Source organism: Hippocampus guttulatus, chromosome 11 (genome assembly GCF_054856545.1).
Source record: "Hippocampus guttulatus isolate MCC_2025c chromosome 11, RoL_Hgut_1.0, whole genome shotgun sequence".
NCBI lineage: Eukaryota > Metazoa > Chordata > Actinopteri > Syngnathiformes > Syngnathidae > Hippocampus > Hippocampus guttulatus.
This window is the reverse complement of record NC_141271.1, coordinates 12,722,301-12,740,001: the sequence shown is the minus strand read 5'-3', so window position 1 is coordinate 12,740,001 and position 17,701 is coordinate 12,722,301. Positions and strand designations below refer to the sequence as shown.

Below are 17,701 nucleotides of genomic sequence, written 5' to 3'. Positions count from 1 at the left end.
CAGAAAAGCCTCTCGAACCAAAGTGGAACCAAGAATTGAGCGATTTTGCAAATTCATCAGCTCACACTTTCATGAACTCCTCCCGGGCAGTCACCGTGGATACGAAGGACCCATTTATCGCCACTTGTGGCTTGACTCGCCACAAAAAAAAAACACGATGAATCTCACTTGACCTTTTTATATTTGTTTATGTCTCGCCACACCGCAAAACGCTCTGAAGTTTTTGACGTCACTGCGAAAAGGGTCTATCGCGCGCGCACACACACGCGTACATGTATATTTACAGTATGCGTGTGTGCGTGTTTTGTTTTTCTTTCAATGCAACTATAAAGGCTGTCATTTATTTTGGGAGTTTTTGCTATTTGTGATATGAGTAGATGTCCACTGCGCTGTAGTTTGGGACTCCTTTTTACTAACTTTTGCTTTGCCCTCTTCTCTTTGACCTGCTCACCTGCCATCCGCCTTCACCCTTCTCTTGCAGATCCACTTCCTCATGATTCTCTCCGCTAACTGGGCCTACCTTAAGGACGCCAGTCAAATGCATGCCTACCAAGACATCAAAATGAAAGAGGAGCAGGAGCTGCAGGACATCACGTCACGCTCCAAGGAATGCCTTCATTCCTACACATAAGGGAATCACACACGCACACGCACACATTGATGCAAAGGGCACGCGAGGCCGATCGTTCTGGCCCGTCGGGACCAGGCTGAGCTACAATAACCACCTGTGCCCTACTAACAGACTAACACACTGCAGCTTCTGCACTAACTCAACATGCAGTATTGTGCTTCTTTTACATGCGCGTTTGATTGTCTTGTTTTGTCTCTGGCTGTCCATTTTTAACCACTTTTTGCAAGGTGAAGCTTGAGACGTTATTATTGGGGTTGCACACACAGTGACCACAGTGTGAAATTGAATTGTGACAAGCATTTGAATTGTTACCCCCCCCTCAAGTTTATTTAGTCTGCTAAAATCCATCTTGATATGGACAAAAAAAAAACCCCAATGTGAATTCATTTGAACAGGTTAAAAAAAATAGATACAGTGTAAAAATGTGCATGGAGGCAGTTCAACGTGCTCTTGTGTGCAAACGTATGAACTTTTTGGCCTGCATTAATTCTACCTCAGGGGGTCTGCTGGAGCTGGATGAACGTGGAAAATGTCAAACATGTATTGTACAAACGATAGTTTGGTATGATCATTGTTCTGCTCATGAAGCCGCTACATAAGAATAGACCTGCAAAATCGAATTCGGAGTGGGACTCTCATTGTCCTCCAGGCTATTTAAATTTGAATCTTAATTTTAATTACAATTGTAGAAATGTTGTTTTCAGCAGTTCAGTTAAAAACTGTGAGACTCCGATTTTCGATTCACAATTGAACATTTCAATAATATGCATGATTATATTTTACAGTGGACTAAAACTCCCAAATTAACCCGTTCGGGGACAGCGGTTACGACAGTGGACAGCTTCTCAGGTTATCAGGTTACAGGGGGCATGAGAGGGTTAATATCACAAGAAATGACAAAGTCTTTTCAAAAGTGTTTTCCCATGTTTGGATGCATGACACTTTTCCCTTTTTTAATTGAACTCCTGAAGTAAATGGACTTTTATATGACATTCTTATTTATTGCGATACACCCAAACAGAGAATACAGTCCAAATTTTATATTTTCCCTCCTATTACTGTTGTCGAGGTTGCAATGGCTTCCTAGTTTTGTCCACTTCAAATTCACACTTTCCGAGAAAGTATTGGTTTAACGAGGCTGATTCTTACCAAAAATATGCATCCTTAAATGAGCTCTCTCTTTAGTTCCAGGGTGTTTATTTCAATTTATTCTCACCAATGTAGCTGAAGCTATTTTAAAATGTTTGGAGGCAGGGAATACGCATTTTCATCATTTTTCCTCATGTTGCCGTGCCTCCCCCAAAGCGCTCGCAGTTTGAAACGCATGAATGTGATCCAATACAAGAGCTGTCGCTTTTTATTTTTTACAGTCATAATCCTGCTCACGTTTGAAGGACACTGTCCAATAAGTCTTAATGTAACAATACTGTTTCTATTATCGTCAAGTTGATTCTAATAATTCGATAACCATCTCTCTGTTACCAGTTTATGTTAAGAGTTTTCTTTTAAAGTGGCTCGCCATTGCTTCATGAAGACTTACTCGACTCTTGGACTGCCCTAACGCTTGCCAAATAGTGAGCCCAACTCTTTGCAAGCCGCATATGTCAGTAATGAATTGTTAAATGTATATATTACACTTTACAGTCAGGTAAATCCTTTGCCTCTTGTAACTGATAGTTGTCTGGTTGACCGGAGGAACACATATAAAGTCGTTTAAACTTGCCAAATAGTGAGTATATTCACGCATATACAAGATTTACAACACCTAAGAAAAATAATCACATTTTTATGTTTGAACGGAATTTTTCCGCACAGTTCTTGTATTGGTTCACATTAGAGCACGGGTGTCAAAGTCAAGGCCCGGGGGCCAGATCTGGCCCGCCACATCATTTTATGTGGCCCGTGAAAGCAAATCAAGCATGTCAAGTTCCATGATGCTTGCTAAAGTCTGAACCAAAATTTCACATTGTCGTATGTCATCCACAATAACAGTCATTATTCTTGACTTCAGATTTTAAAACTGGTTAACCATCAATTTGTTGTGCGCTGTGTATGCAATATGTGGAGGCGATTAAACAGTTATATGGTTTCCCAAAATTCATCGCGGCCCTCCAAGGGAAACCGTAACTACAATGTGGCCCGTGACAAAAATGAGTTTGATGCCCCTGCATTAGAGACTGCAGCTGTAACGTCATTTTGCAGACAGTGAGTACGATTTAATAGCTTAAGTCACACACTGCATCACAGCATGCGACTCTTTGCCATAATAACAACACGCTTGCTGAATATGGACTGCAGCTATTAATTAAAAATAAGAATTTGAGTCCACACACTTGCTGTTTATCGCTCATTATTATGAGTCGCAGTGACTCGACAGTGTTATCAAACCTGAAGTGTGCTTTGGTACCAATGGAACAAGTTTGGATGATGTAAAGCAGGGGTCCCCAACCGCCGGGCCGCGGACCGGTACCGGTCCTCGGGGCATTTGGTACCGGCCCGCACAATAAGAATTTACATTAATTCCGTCGTATTTATTTTGGAATACGAAAGATATTTTATTTTGAAAAAATACCGGATTCTCCGTTACATCCGGTTGTGGTACCTGACACACGTCAAACCACGCTTCTCCGTCACGTGACTGATTACGCTAAATACAAAACAGCAGAGCTTGCTAAATGAGTAAACTGCTGGAGATCGCAAACGTCGGCGGACTCAAAAGTACGTTCGAGGCAACAACTTTGCCGGTGTTCTGGATTCAAGTTATGGCTGAATATTCTGAGATCGCCACAATTGCACTGTTGCCATTTCCGACATGCTACCTGTGTGAGGCGGGGATTTTGTGCAGCAACAGCGACTAAAACAAAATGACGAAGTAGACTCGACATGAGACACACACTTCAGGTGTCATTGTCTCCTATTACCCCGAGATGGGACCGCCCGCTTGCAGAAAATCAAGCTCGGCGCTCGCACTGATTCAGCATTGTGGTGAGTTGAGATTTTCATGCACTTTGAATTTGTGTTGTATCGTATTTTGAAGGCATTAAGACCGTAGCGATCAGAGTGTTGCGGCCAAATTGGACGCTCCTCGTGTTTATCTCGAACCCCCCCCCCCCCCCCCCGTCTTCATGCAGCTCTTAGCATATTATTTAGTAGTATTTATCCGCCACACCTTAAATGCCGGTCCGTGAAAATATTGTCTGACATAAACCGGTCCGTGGGGCAAAAAAGGTTGGGGACCCCTGATCTAAAGAGGCTTAAATGTCTGACCTGTGCAGATTTTTTTTTCTAAACACTTTTTCATCATTTTTTTATAATTGCATCGGAATTTGATGTGTTATACTTACTGTTGCGTTATCTTTTATTGTATTAGTTGCCGCGCTAACTTGTTTGTTTTTGTTGCCTGGAGTATGAATGCATAGTTGCAACGTGATGGCGTATTCTGACTTTGTGATCGTAGACAGGGTTTGTTTGCCTGTTCTTGTTTTGTTTAATACAAATGATTAGCTCAGTAATTAGATACGTTCATGTTACTTTATCCTACTGTATTTAAATCTTAGTTCTAGTAGACATTTTCTACAAATATTTTCTATCAATGTTGAAGGGCTTCCCCCCACTTAATTGTAACTCATTTTACAACTTTGAAACAAACACTGACATTTATGCCATGGCTATTAGCCAGAGTGTGGATGGAAAGCGTCCCCTTTTGCAACAACCAAAAACATAAAGAAGAAAAAAAAATGCTATCAATCAACAGGAGGACAAACAAACTAACATCTTGTTTTGCTGGAGAAAAAAAACAAACCCCACACAACTGGCCTGTTATTTTTTTCAAATGAAAATAATAAAAAGTGAAACAAAATCTCTTCTTTTATTTGATGCTACTACAAAAACTCACAAGGCAATGTGTTCATGCATTCATTTATCCACACCCTATAAAAGCATAAAAAAAATAAATCACCAGCAATCACCAAAAATCATCGTCGGCATCTTCATTCTTGTGCGAATATGCTGCAATGCTGCGGAAACAAAGACAAGCTCATTAAGTGGGACTTTAAATGGGAAGGGGAGGGGGGGAAGCAAAATTTAAAACAAGAGGAAACACAAAATAAATGAAATGTCATTTGGGGATGGATTGTAGAGGATTATATATGTATTATTAAAATGGATCAGGAAATCCCTACCTATTATCTTTCTCTTCAGACAAACTCTTGACCTCTGGGCTCATGTGTTCTTCTTCGCCACCAGAGCTCTGACAAAAATAATAATAAATAAAATAAATACACACACACACACACACGCTCGCGCACCTAAACGACAGTAAAAAATTCAGACTTCAGTTTGAGTCGTGATATCATTCCAAAACTTTTTAACGTAAGTCTGCTAAGTGCTAACATCCAATGAAGTATATCACAGTGTCCCTGGTGAGGTTAAACAAAGTTATTAATTCATTAAAATACATATTTAAAAAATAATAATAAATTGCATCCCATTTTTAATGAAAGTTAGATTCTCTGAGCTTTCGTACCAAAGGTTTTTGCCATAATTATGATTCTGTGTTTGGGATGTTGTGGCGATGAACGTTTTCATCATTGTCACGCGATAATTTAAAAGACTGCGGGGTTACAATTATCATTTGTTTTTTTTATTTTTTACTTGTTGTAAAGATGGACACACTGCCCCACGTGAGCAAACCCAAACAAACAGATGAGCCTAACACAACTGCAGCTGATTGTCTGCAATATACTTCCCCCTGGTGGCGAAAACAAGCACATCAGAAGCCGTGGCACAAACGTCAATGGGCATTGAAAACATGAGAGCATGATGCGCCAACTGTTTAAATGTTTACATTCCATGTAATTATGACCACTATACGTTTTTTTAAAAATAAAGTACAATGCAGTAGAATGATATTTTTCTCAATGTCCTAAACGTAATATTTAGTTTGTGTGTGTGTTTTTTTTTAAAGGGGAATTGAGATACTGCTACTTTAAGGAAAACAAAAGTGATCTACCTTGTCTTGTTTTTTCTCTCTGGCTTTCAAAACCATCTTCATGTATTTCTCCAAGGGGTTTTCACTCGGGACTTCCTGCGTCTTGTTCCAATCTCCTTCCTCATTTTTCCTTGCCTCCTCCTCCTCCTCCTGTTGTTGTTGTTGTTGTTGTTGCAAAAGCTAGGCGGGCACACGTGCAGTCAATGAGTGCCACAAGTAGTTTAGACACAAACAAACAAAAATAGAGGACTAATCAGTTAGTTACAGTTTCTTTCTCCAGTCTCTCCGCTTCCTGTTGTTCTCTCTCTCTGGCCTCCTCTTGCTCCCGTCGCCTCACTTCTTGCCTTTCTTTTCTCTCTCTTTCCCATCGCTGTTCCTCATCCTCTTTATCCTCAACCTCTGAGGCCGTTGAGATTTGGAGGGATTCTGGAACAAATAAAGTATTAAATTGTGTGGACCATACAAGTACTCGTCAGCTGTTCTGGTCACTCACCTATTTGGCCCCGTGACTCAGTCGCGGCTTCCGGGAGGTCCCGTGGGGACTGTGGGCAGGGGACAGAGGGGCCACCGGGGGCCTCGGAGGAGTAGAGAGGGACGGCAGTGTCCAAGAGAAGCTCTGGAATGTGGCCGGGTTCTAGAGGGAGACATTCACAAAGGGATCTTTTATGCTTTGCCCACCGCCCCTCCTAAACAGGGCCAGAAAAGCTGGACAGGCTTTTTTTCTTCTTTCTTGTGTGTGAAGCTTTGCTCACACACACACATTAAAGGATCTGTACACCATCCAAAACCTCCATACAAGATATTTTGCAATCGTAAGGAAAGTCACAAAAGAAAATCTACACTAAAATATTTTTAATGAAACCCAATGAAAACTATTAATACAATTAATAAGTACCTTTTAAAAACAAAAATCCACAATGCATTCAATTCAGTAGAGCTTGGAAAAGCATATATATATATCCTAGACCCCCTCCAAAATTAAAAAATGCGAGATATAAAATAAAACATGTTTTTAACGTGATATTTTAAAACCAAAGAGATTTTTTCTTCATATTTTGGAATAAGGGGAAAAGTCTTCAAGTTTTGTGACTTTTTGTTTTTTCTGATAAACAAAACAAAATACAGTGCACTTGTTTGAAAGTATAGAACAAGCAGCAGACGAGTCAAAAGTGCTCCTCCGATTTCAACGCAAAACACACTTTTGTGCTGCGTGCAGAAAAACGTCAACAGAATTAACAGAGCGGTAAGAAGAAGCACTACTTTGGGCTACCTGGTGAAATGCCGGTGAGATCCGCAACGTTTATCCTTTCGGGCTGCGGGGAAGAATGTGAGCTGGAGGAGACACGTTGTCGATTTGGAAGACTGAAAGGAAAATAATTCACTGTCAGGTTAAACAAAGTCACTCTTGTTGCAAATAAATAAATACAAACGGGGAGAGCAGCGCCGGATGGTAACCTGCGTCGATCTCGCACGGTGCTCTGTAGCTGAGGGCTGCGAGGTGAGCTCAGCCCAGGGGAGATTTCACTCGAGCTGGACGCGTCGTCGCGGTTGGCCGAGGGGAGGCGGCTGTCGTGTGAGTCCCGGAACAATGGCGACAAAGTGGCTTCTAGCAACGGCGAAGAGTGAAACTGCTGAAAACACTACAATGCTGAAATAGGTAAGACGTACATTTGCTGGACATAATATTTGGTATACTTACACAAGCTAACGAGATCGCATACAACACAGCAAGAGATGTGTCAAAGACACTAGCGTGACGAAATTGCTCCATTTTTGATGAAGGCTGCAGCTTTCAAATATTTTTAGAATGGATTATTCTACCGATTATCCCATAGTCACACAAAAAATGGATTTTGCATCATTAATTGACAATGTGTGTGATGTGCAAGTATGATGATGGTCCACTTGGTGCTGCAGTCCACGTGTTCCATACTGTGATATCTGTGACGTTTGAGTGCGTGTGGCTTTAAAAGGTGAAGCCTGGCCTGGTGAGTGACGTGGGTGGAAGTCAGCAAATGGGGAAGTTGGCTGAATTATTTAGTTTTTCAACAAATAATTTCAGCCCTGATATTTTTCGACACTGTCTGATGGGTATAGAGGGCTCCGTCCTTTTAGCAATTACCCACAATGCACTACCGGCGGCCATATTGGAGGGCTGTTATAAACAAGCCATACACGAATCTTGCTTATAATGTTTGCTAAAAGGACGGAGCCCTCTATTCATCAAACAACATGGTGTGAAGCTGCTCTGCATCAAATTGGTTTCAGATCCTTTTGTCCCTTTTCATTTTGCCTTCTGTCATAACCGTTTTAGCTGAGAATGACACGAAATCGAAATAATAAAACGTAACCTTATTCAATGTTATTTTTCGATAACTTCTGGCACTATAAAGAACATTCTAATGAACTTATCAATGTATCAGCAACCGTACATGCATTAGAAGGATGATGAATCATTTTGAATGTGGAGCTTTATGTCAAAATGTAATCAAGATCTAAAAAATATAAAAGGATCTTAGTTTTTGCCACTTGCACATTCCAATTCGTTTTAACTCGGTTAAGATCCAAATCACTAATGTTATTCAATTAGACATTGTTTCGATTTGCTACTTTTGACATTCAATTAGTTTGTTCTAATCATTTCAAAATGCAGTACTGAAACGCCTCCATTGAATAATTGAAGCACATTTTGTATTACGTTAAACATGATTTGATTCACTGGATATCTTTCAGTACCTTCATCCGTGTCTCGCTGAAGCTTCCTCCTGGTGGGGAAGGACAAATGTGTGAACGAGTGTTGCTCCTTGGGGAGGTCATCATGCCTCGGAGACTGAGCTTCTGCCGACGAAAGGCTGCTCATGCCATAGGACTTGTGAAGCTGGTCTTGATAGAAGGTCACTCGGTGGTGAGCAGCCGGGAAAGCGTTTCCAGCATCATAGGCTTCTGGGGAGGGGGTTCGAGCTTTTTCAGGAGACGGCGGCCTCGTGAAGCTCTTTGACGGCTGGGCGGTGTAAGGGTGGGAGAGGTCAGAAATTAGAGTCAGCAGAGGCGAGTCGGCCCGACTTGAAGGCGTCGCGGGGCGCCTCCTTGAGATGCCGGAGCGCGCTGCCCTCTGCTGGTACTTGATGCATTTTTCCTGCAAGCTTTCAGCTTCCCTCTCCAGCTCTCGAATACGAGCGTGACGTTCGGCCAGCATCTCCAAGTCGGAGTTGGAGTCGCCGCGCACGAGTTGATCTACGTCGCCGACGTGCTCGTAGGCCGCCGGGGGCCTCGGCGCCGCTCGGTCCACGTAGATGTCGGGGGGCACCAGCTTGTCGCCGGTGAACTCCAACACGGAGAGGTCGACCAGGGAGGGCTTGGGGTTGAGCAGCACTTCGTTTTCAAGAGCTGCGGAAGAACAAGGGAAAAAAATTGCCTATTCTTTTCATAACTTTGTTTTCATACATTTTATCCAGTTTTGTAGTGTCAACTTGAGAACCAAAGGAAAGTTCTTGCGGGCAAGATACCTTGTTGGGTTTGGCGAAGCTGCATTTTGAGGTCCTCAACGTGAGCGGTGGTCCACTGCAGCTTCTCCTCACACTCCGTCAGCTGCATGTTCAGCTGGCCGCATCGCTCCGCCTACCGCAATGCAGCACGCGTTACTCCATGCAAAAAAATATGGAGCAGAAAAAGACGAGCCTGAGGCTCAAACGCGTGTAACCTCTAACTGGAGCTGTTTCTGCAGTTCGTGCTTCTGGTTCGCAAACTCCTCCTCATCCAGTTTGCGGGCACTCTGAAGCTTGCGGACCTCCACCTGCAAGGCCAGCTGCTCCTCGGAAGGCTTGCCCAAGTCTGGCAAAGGTACGCTCAACATAAATGAGTACACTCCAACAGATTTGTTTGGAAAAGCACAAGTTTACTTTCGGGATTGCTATTTTCGGTCTCGCCTAATTTAACCTCAGAAAATCACTCCTATCGCATTTTTACATGCATAATGGATCATACCGTACTCGAGAACTGCATCAAACATTCTGCCTCTAGAGAAATAACGATGATAACTTTTTACATTGTTAATTGAGGGAAGCAAAGCCATCATTACGATGCAGTACAATTTTACTGGAGTGCTGTTAAATTAACACCTGGCTGACTGTGGCGATGAAAACATTGTTTTCATCATATAGCTCTTATGTTAAATACCCTTTTCGAAATGGCCGTCGGGTGTATTTGCTGACCTGCACGGAGATGCCCGTTCTCCTCCTGGGCCTCCTCCAGCTGTTTCTTCAGAAGCTTCACTTGCCCCTGCAGGCGTGCAGTTTCGTCTTTCAAACTGGGGAAGTCGCTCATACTCTCCAGTCTTTCTCTCAGCAGTTCATTCTGCTGACGGAGCAGACACGTTTGCTGCTGTGCCACATCGAGCTCCCCCTTGAAGACGACGGACATCATGGAGATTCGTTGAAACCGGGCATCGTGCAATTCATTAAGTAACGTGAACGTTTCAAGGCCTTTACCTGCAGTCGCTTCGTATCCGAACAGGCTTTATTGTACTCCTCTAATTTGGCTTTCATTGCAGCTGAATCGTGTCGAAGGCGAATACTTTCTTCTAAGAAAGGAAAAGAAGGCTAAACATGATCTGAATGCTGACAAAGACATTGAACAAAACTGGATTTATTTAAAGATTTACCTTTGTTTAGCTTCTCACTCATTGCGAGTTGCTCTGCCCTCTTGTTGTAATCCTCCTTTAGCTCCAGCTGATAGCTAAGGTCACATGCACGAGACATTGTAATAGGACTGCAATTAACTATTCATTTAATAGCGGATTGTGTCGATCATTTTGTTGATGAGTCAATCAATCCGATTCAAACAAAACATGGTGTGATTTGAATTCCCTCTTTAAAAATAAAAAACAGCACATAATGTCAAATTGACAGTGCAGAAAATGCACAAACATAAATTATTATTCAGGTACTGTTGTGGTCCGTTACCTCGGCAAAGCAAATGTTTTATTTTGATTTAATGTTTTATTCAAAGATAATCAGTCTGCTTTCATGAAAGATGGTTTGCGGTTGTCTTACGATCATTACACAATGGAATCCCCCCCAAAAAAATAATCTGGAAAATATGCCTCAATTGTTTCTCAAAAGGGTGGCCCGGTGGACAACTGAAATACCTGGAAAGTTCATTCTTCAGCCTTTGGTCATACATTTCTTCCATTGTCTTCACTGCCAGTTCTCGCCTCCTCAGAAGATCTTCGCCGGCCTTCATCTTCTCTTTGTGTATTTGACAAGTCCTGCATTCCGAATGTTGGTCAGTATCATTGACTAGGCAGTCATCAACAGTACGTTGGTCTGTTAAATAATACATACTCTTCAAAAGACTCCATTCGCAACTTCAGCTCATTTTCTCTGTTACGCAGCGTGTCGATTTCTTTCAGCACCATTTGCCTCTGCATGTAGACATTTTTTTCCTCGATCTGAGACAGCAAAAAGTTTCCACATTGGCATCAGGAAAGGTAAACCACAGGAGAAAAACGGCTTTCATCGTTCTTTTACCTCTTGTTGTTTTTGAAGCCGTTCAATGGCGTGTTTCTCCCTGGTGTTTAGCGCCTTCGTCTTCATTTCATAGGTTCTCTCCAGTTCTTGTTTGAACTTCTCAAACTCCTTCTGAAACTGCACTTTTTCCTCCATCTTCACCTTGGCGAGTTCAACCTCTTTAAAATGCTGCATCTTTGGCAAATGACGACAACATTCAGGCCAAATTGGTGGCAAAGAGATTTTAAGATTGAGTTGTTGTTTTTTTCTCAGTACCTTTGTGTTAATTTCAGTCTGCATCTGGGATTCTAATTCTCTCCGATAGGAAGCTAGTTTAGACTGAAATGAAAACCACTTTTCCCCGCTGCAGTTCACGTTCTCATATTCCTTGTCGATCATTTTCATCTTCTCAACTGTGGATGCAAACAAAGAAAGGCCACATTAAACATCAGCATTTTGTTTTGAAAATATATTTTTTAAATAAGCATACCGAGAGACTGTTCGTAACTAGCTGAGCTGTATGTCTGAGTGTCTGCGTCGCAGTGAAGAACAGCAGGTTGATGGTCGGTGACGTGTGACACAAGGTTGATTAAAAAGCCTGTTTAGAAAATATGAAACATATCAAAAATATGACTTCATTTTACTGAAGGCAAACAATGTAGTATTTCATCAAGTAGAATAATTACCATAGCTAAGCTGAAATCAGAGGATTTCGACATTTTTTAAAATAAACAACAGCTCTAGCTAGATTTTAGTCCCTAAAAGACACCTGATCATAAAGTAAAGGCCTGGCTAAATAAGTATATCCCTAAACAATGTTTGGCTTTGCGAAAGGCCACTTTAAGAGGCAATAGTGAATGGCACATGACATACTTGGAGTAGCCTACCTGTATTGTCGATGCTCGGAGACTGGAAGAAACGAAAATACAGTGACTCACTTTTAACAAAACAACAACACATTTCAGCGTTTGCTGTTTATTACCAGGAATTTGTAAAGTGGTGACTCGGGGCTGAGTTTGAGATGCTGCAGGAGATCTCCTTTCTTGAACACCTAGCAGAATACAAACAAATATGGTATTATCCAAAAATATGATTGCCTTTTCGGGCTGTCAAGGCTTATGATAAATTTTGTGTTACCTTCTCTTGGGACAGGCCACTTTCAGGGCAGAATACAGATAATGAGTACTCATAGCCTGAGTTAAGAAGATAGTCAGCAACTATGTTGTTGCAGGCTGAGACTAAAAATGAATCTGATCTCAGGGATGGTTCTGCTCCGCTTAATGGTGCTGGTTTTAACTCGTGGATAAGTTGGTTGCGCAGCTGGGTCTGAAACACACCCCAAAAAAGTGATTGAAAGTAAAGTCAATCATTGACTACGACTAAGACACGGATCATGACTTACCTTAAGTGTATCCAGCACTCCCCTATCTCTCAGCGTTTTATAAAGCCTCTTCCTCAGCTCGTCTGTGGATATAACATCTTCCTTGGCTGACATTATTAGGTTAATTCGTGGTCCTAAAATGCGAGCGATCAGAAGTACATTGACACGACGACTTTCGGTAACTCAGAGCGCATTCTTACCCGATGTCAGCAGGGGTAAATCTTTCTGTGCAATGTTACGCCATTATAATAACTAATCTCGGTCTTGTTGTTTTTTAAATTCTTTAGGTTGCGCATGGAGACAGAATCGAGTCCCCGTGACGCAGGAGGCGTGGCTTGAGATTTAAATCTGTCAACGGTCATCAGGAGTTACGACGCAGTAATGCATTTATAAAATGTTGGCAAAATTATTTACGGCATTGATTAGGTAGTTTTGCATTCATTTTTAAAAACTAGTATTATTATCAACCACCACGAAAATAATTTATTAGAAAAAAAGCCCATGTAAAGTCGTCATCTCCATGCGACAGCCGTCGTCTTTTACCGGAAGTAACAACAGCAGGTAAACAAACGTTTCGGACCTTTAATAATGGGCGAGTTTTTGAAATGTACTATATATCATTTCTACATTTATTTGATGTGTTGGTGCTGACTTTTATATACCTGTGTCCATTAGCCAGAAATTCTAAGTGTAGTTAGCAAATTGTGCCTGTCGTTAATGCGCTACAAATGATGCTAATATTATGGAGTAACTGTTGTTTCACTGAGGACGAGAGGATCAAATAATGGATTTTGTTTCACTGGTATTTCGCTTGTTGTGATTCCACTGCAGAGGCAGATAGAGACAAAAAATGTCAGGCTGTTTTTACTTTGTCATGGTTGGTCATCATGACAACCCGGTATTTGAGATGGAGTTCTTACCATCCGGGAAGCCTGAATGCAAGGTAAGATGATGATTAATATGACTATGCTGCCACTGTTGAACTTGTCAGGGAAGATGCTTGTAATTTCAGTGGCTGATACGGTTTGTTTTTTTTGAGCACAGGATGACCACCGCCATTTAAACCAGTTTATTGCACATGCAGCCCTGGATTTGGTGGATGAAAACATGTGGCTGTCTAACAACATGTACTTAAAAACTGTGGACAAGTTCAACGAGTGGTTTGTGTCCGCCTTTGTCACTGCAGGACATATCCTTTATTGTATTATGTTGTGTTTCCCCACCCCACTGTATGCAATTTGTCCACATCCATTATGGATTTGTAGTCTTGTTTTCTTTAATTTCTTGCCATACATATAAGATTCATCATGCTGCATGATGTGCGACAAGAAGATGGAATCAAGAACTTTTTTAATGATGTGTATGATTTATACATTAAGGTTAGTCACCTGTCTTATGGCGGTCCTCAACAGAGAGTTTGTTGGTGATTAGCCAATTTAATGTTTTGTTTCTATGCCTTTCAGTTTGCAATGAATCCATTCTATGAGACCAACGCACCAATCCGCTCAACGGCATTTGAGAGAAAAGTGCAGTTTCTTGGAAAGAAACATCTTCTTAATTAAGTATGTCACGTGCACAGTGTTTTCAGTGCAACATGTTTATTAATGCAATGTTGCTGTCTGGATTGTGCATTCTTTTTTAAGTGTCTTGTGAATAATGTCCATAAAGCATTTTTGTGACTGCAATACTTGCATTATGGTCATTGCTTTATGTCTTAAAAAGAAAGTTTGCGCAGCCTGTAAAAGCAGTTAATTTCCAGTTTTTTTTCTTCATGATGCTGTCCTGTATTAATGGTACTCGTACAAACTGGGTGAAAGAAGCCTGCACAATATCAGAGGCAGGAGGGAGCCCGTGTGTAAAGGAATGCAGTTAAAGTGGAGATAGAGGTGTGACACCTTAGGCTGTAACGCATTTCTTCCGCGATGTTTTGTTCAAATTAATTCGCTGTCCAACAAGTCTGAATGGGAATCGAAAACCGGTTCCTTTTAGAACCACCTTTCTATTAATTTGATTCGTAATAGTTTGCCTGCTTGCCTACTACTGATAGGATTGATAAGTGTTGGGTCTTCTGTTAGAATTTCGTGGAATTGTGTAACAGGCATTATTTTATGTGCTAGCCACAAAATTGATTACTTTTTAGTCATGGAACATTGTCGTGCATAAAAATCACTCTTCTTGCCACGGTTTGTTGAATATTTTTTAAAAATTGGCAGTAGTTTTGAGAGTTAACATTGAGTCCCTCTTATGACCCGAAAAAGTCCAACTGTTAAATCTTTGCTATCAGCCCAAGCCATTACCCAACACCTCCGCCATGATCAAAGGGGTGCTCTGTGCGTGCTACTGATGAGTCCATCAATAGTCACTCTTATCTCATGAGTCGATAAGACCTTTGAAAAAAAAATCTCCCTTCAGATATTTTTTGGCTCTATCATGGCGCTGCAACATAAGTCACTTTTGGGGTGGTCAGACCCGTAAGACCCTTTTATTCAACATCCAGAATGCTTGTCCTTTCTTCAGGTCATCAGTTCATGTTTGGAGTGGCCACAAAACACACTTACAGATTCTCAGATGCTTTATTTGTTGGTTGGCATAGGGATGATGAACAAGAAATGCACATGAGCATTTTATTTCATTTAGGAAAAAAAACTTTAACTGGAAAGTTAAAAACACAAACAATAAGCTCAATATCCAAGACAATCCCCCAAAATCAACTGACCCAAAATCCAAAGGTAATCTTGAATAATCGGCAGAATTGCACCCATACTGTCCATCCATTTACGCGGGCGTGCTGGAGCCTCGCCCGGCTGCCTTCGGGCAGTCGGCGGTTGTCCTCCAATCTTAATTTCTTGTACAAGTGATTAAATAACATAATAGAAGTTTCCAGTTTTAATGTTTAAATGGATTAGGGAGCATCTGTACTTTGAGGACTTAGTCATAAGTAATTCACGAGGCAAAAAAACGTGCAGTGTGAAAAATCGGTTGATTTGTTAGTAACATGCCCAAGCGCTCAAAAAAAACAAACAGATTCCAATCTAAATATTAACAAAATCTTCATGTAATTGCACTCATCTACAGATAGCCATGTTTTTTTAGGTACCCACACAAAGCTAATGTGAAATGCAGTTAATTCATTCTTAAAACGTGACCTTTGAACTGAGTGAAGGATTCAGTGTACTTTTGTACTAAGACACACTTCGTGCTTCCCCGATTAAACAGAACCCATCTGTAAGCAAACCCTGATAGAACAAATCAAATATGTTAGAAGTTCCAATAAGGTGTTAATACAGCCTTGTCACTTTAACAGCATTATTTAACATTTCGGACAGCCACTTGCATGTTATGAGCAGCAGGTGGCGGCCGAGCGAGGCTTCCTGTGGAGCTTGACCGTGTCTGTGGGGATGAGGTGGTCTGCTCGCTCGTCTATCGCTAAAACCCTGCGCACCGCCTCCTCAAAGGCCACCGCTACATTCGTGGCGTCCTTGGCGCTGGTCTCGTAATACGGATGGTCGCCGTTCTCCTGGCACCACTGACGGGCCTCCTCGGTGGACACCTGCCTCTCGCTAACGTCTAGTTTGTTGCCCAGCACGACGAAAGGGAACTTCTCCGGCTCCTTGACGTCCGCGTAGTAGATGAACTCCTTCTTCCAGTTGCCCAAATTGAGGAAGCTCTGGTTGTCGTCGACGCTGAACGTGAGCAAGCAGCAGTCGGAGCCACGGTAAAAAGGAGTCCTCAGGCTGCGAAAGCGCTCCTGGCCGGCGGTGTCCCAGATCTGCAAGGTGACCTGGTGGCCGTCCACCTCCAGGTCCTTGTTGAGGAACTCCACGCCGATGGTGTGAAAAAGGTGCGCGTCGAACTTGTTGGTGACGTAGCGGTTCATGATGGAGCTCTTTCCCACGCCGCCGTCGCCCAGGAGGATGACTTTCAGCAGAGACGTTTTGTTCGACATGGCTGCTCGTGGCAAATCACTGCGATGAAGGTATGACCTGTTTAAATGATGCAACATGTCACTGTTTAACAAGAAAAGCTGTATTTCTCCAAATAGTAGCCTTCAATCGAATAAACGCTGTGTGATTGTGTGGTCTGGTCGCCACTCAATCACAGTGCACATATAGAGACAGACACCCTCCCCGGGCTGCCTGCACCAAAGTTAGATGAGTGCTCGTACACGATCAATGGCTCTCATACATACATAATAAAGCATTAAAATGCACACATGCAACACACAGTGGTGGATGTCACACAGAGACACGTTTCTATGATTATTACATTTTCGATATTCATCCAGCCCTAATTTCTGGTGCAAAAATCTGCCATTTTTGGTGCAGGGTTTTACGAACTAAGATGCAGTCAAACGGGTTTTTAATTGACATACGTGTGCAGTCAACTGGTTCTCTTTGTGGCTGAGTAAATAAATGCCATTGACCACAAAACACATCAAGTCGTTTTGATACAAGACTATCACAAACAAATGCGCTTATTTTTACTAAAACACAATCACGAGATGTGATGGCTGGTTGGAGACTCACCACTGATTGATTTAGGCTTCCTCCACTGGTCCAGATCATGTGGTGCAGACCCTGCTAGTCAGTCACATGCTCGTTTGTTCAGTGTTGGAATGGACGGCCATGTAAACTCCACTTGCACTGCCTACAACACAGCTGTTTGCTTGTAAATGGTCGGCAGGAGACCGCTTCTTCAACTGGGCAGCTCGCTACGGACGTAGAAAAACGTACTACATAGAAACGCCCCCGATATGTAGTTGAATCATACAATGGCATAGCTGTGACGCGATATGTACATGAACGTACGTAGTATGCCGATGACACACTGCGATCGCGGATAATACTTCACAAGCTCGCTTTGGTCTGGCAGATCCCAAACAATAAATAGGACAGCAAGGCATCTGCACAGCTTGCTGTTTTGAAGGCAACTAGATTTTTAGTTGTGTGACGTTAGCCAAGTTTACTTCAGAGAAAAATCGCTACGTTGCAGTTCGGTCTATGTAACTAACCGCGTCCACGCCGGTTTGGCCGCGAAATCAAAGAAAGATGTGCGGTGTATGTGTGTGTCACCTCCTTGCCTTTTTTTCGTTGGCCGAGATCGACAATGACGGGTCGTTTCCTTGACAGTCCGAAGGCTCGATGCTAGCGCCCCTAGCCTGTTGGGATGCTAACGATAGCGAGCTTGGAAGC

At 42.2% G+C, this 17,701-nt stretch overlaps 4 protein-coding genes across 13 annotated transcripts in view; 2 read left to right on the top strand and 2 right to left on the bottom strand.

The window, feature by feature from the left end:
• gpm6bb (glycoprotein M6Bb) overlaps positions 1 to 5,541 on the top strand; it is a 35,459-nt gene extending 29,918 nt beyond the window's left edge. Inside the window, exons 7-8 of one of the 2 annotated variants that reach the window (XR_015102260.1) lie at positions 482 to 3,616; positions 5,296 to 5,541. Coding sequence is in view for 1 of the 2 variants with exons in the window: in XM_086123695.1 (XP_085979821.1) it covers positions 482 to 631 (150 nt within the window). In the remaining variant the exon portion in view is untranslated. Of the gene's footprint in view, positions 1 to 481 lie in introns of both variants that reach the window. The other variant, XM_086123695.1, reaches the window with a different exon arrangement.
• On the bottom strand, positions 4,481 to 12,839 carry ofd1 (OFD1 centriole and centriolar satellite protein). Of its 3 annotated transcripts, XM_086123689.1 has the most exons (23): positions 12,710 to 12,839; positions 12,531 to 12,643; positions 12,266 to 12,454; positions 12,111 to 12,179; positions 12,016 to 12,037; positions 11,619 to 11,726; positions 11,405 to 11,541; positions 11,150 to 11,323; positions 10,964 to 11,070; positions 10,768 to 10,887; positions 10,282 to 10,355; positions 10,109 to 10,200; positions 9,833 to 10,022; positions 9,322 to 9,452; positions 9,128 to 9,239; positions 8,358 to 9,008; positions 7,077 to 7,227; positions 6,892 to 6,983; positions 6,115 to 6,255; positions 5,887 to 6,047; positions 5,643 to 5,801; positions 4,813 to 4,880; positions 4,481 to 4,647 (listed from the first exon to the last, which is right to left on the bottom strand). In XM_086123689.1, the coding sequence occupies exons 2-23, from the start codon at positions 12,621 to 12,623 to the stop codon at positions 4,596 to 4,598; spliced, it is 3,093 nt and encodes a 1,030-aa protein (XP_085979815.1). In that variant the 5' UTR covers positions 12,624 to 12,643; positions 12,710 to 12,839; the 3' UTR covers positions 4,481 to 4,595. The 3 variants fall into 3 exon arrangements, with proteins under 3 accessions (XP_085979815.1, XP_085979814.1, XP_085979816.1); XM_086123688.1 differs by having other exon boundaries at positions 12,531 to 12,820; XM_086123690.1 differs by lacking the exons at positions 4,481 to 4,647; positions 4,813 to 4,880; positions 5,643 to 5,801 and having other exon boundaries at positions 5,901 to 6,047; positions 7,052 to 7,227; positions 12,531 to 12,820.
• trappc2 (trafficking protein particle complex subunit 2) lies at positions 9,317 to 14,194 on the top strand. Of its 4 annotated transcripts, XM_086123698.1 has the most exons (6): positions 10,774 to 10,904; positions 12,797 to 12,887; positions 13,341 to 13,452; positions 13,554 to 13,702; positions 13,807 to 13,888; positions 13,973 to 14,194. In XM_086123698.1, the coding sequence occupies exons 3-6, from the start codon at positions 13,360 to 13,362 to the stop codon at positions 14,069 to 14,071; spliced, it is 423 nt and encodes a 140-aa protein (XP_085979824.1). In that variant the 5' UTR covers positions 10,774 to 10,904; positions 12,797 to 12,887; positions 13,341 to 13,359; the 3' UTR covers positions 14,072 to 14,194. The 4 variants fall into 4 exon arrangements, with proteins under 4 accessions (XP_085979826.1, XP_085979825.1, XP_085979824.1 ...); XM_086123700.1 differs by lacking the exons at positions 10,774 to 10,904; positions 12,797 to 12,887 and adding an exon at positions 9,317 to 9,461; XM_086123699.1 differs by lacking the exon at positions 12,797 to 12,887 and having other exon boundaries at positions 10,758 to 10,904.
• An 874-nt stretch (positions 14,195 to 15,068) lies between these two features.
• rab9a (RAB9A, member RAS oncogene family) lies at positions 15,069 to 17,701 on the bottom strand. Of its 4 annotated transcripts, none has more exons than XM_086124410.1 (3): positions 17,590 to 17,701; positions 17,036 to 17,241; positions 15,069 to 16,492 (listed from the first exon to the last, which is right to left on the bottom strand). In XM_086124410.1, exon 3 carries the CDS (start codon positions 16,453 to 16,455, stop codon positions 15,847 to 15,849), a length of 609 nt encoding a protein of 202 aa, XP_085980536.1. In that variant the 5' UTR covers positions 16,456 to 16,492; positions 17,036 to 17,241; positions 17,590 to 17,701; the 3' UTR covers positions 15,069 to 15,846. The 4 variants fall into 4 exon arrangements, with proteins under 4 accessions (XP_085980536.1, XP_085980535.1, XP_085980537.1 ...); XM_086124409.1 differs by having other exon boundaries at positions 17,036 to 17,220; positions 17,590 to 17,700; XM_086124411.1 differs by having other exon boundaries at positions 17,036 to 17,156; positions 17,590 to 17,693.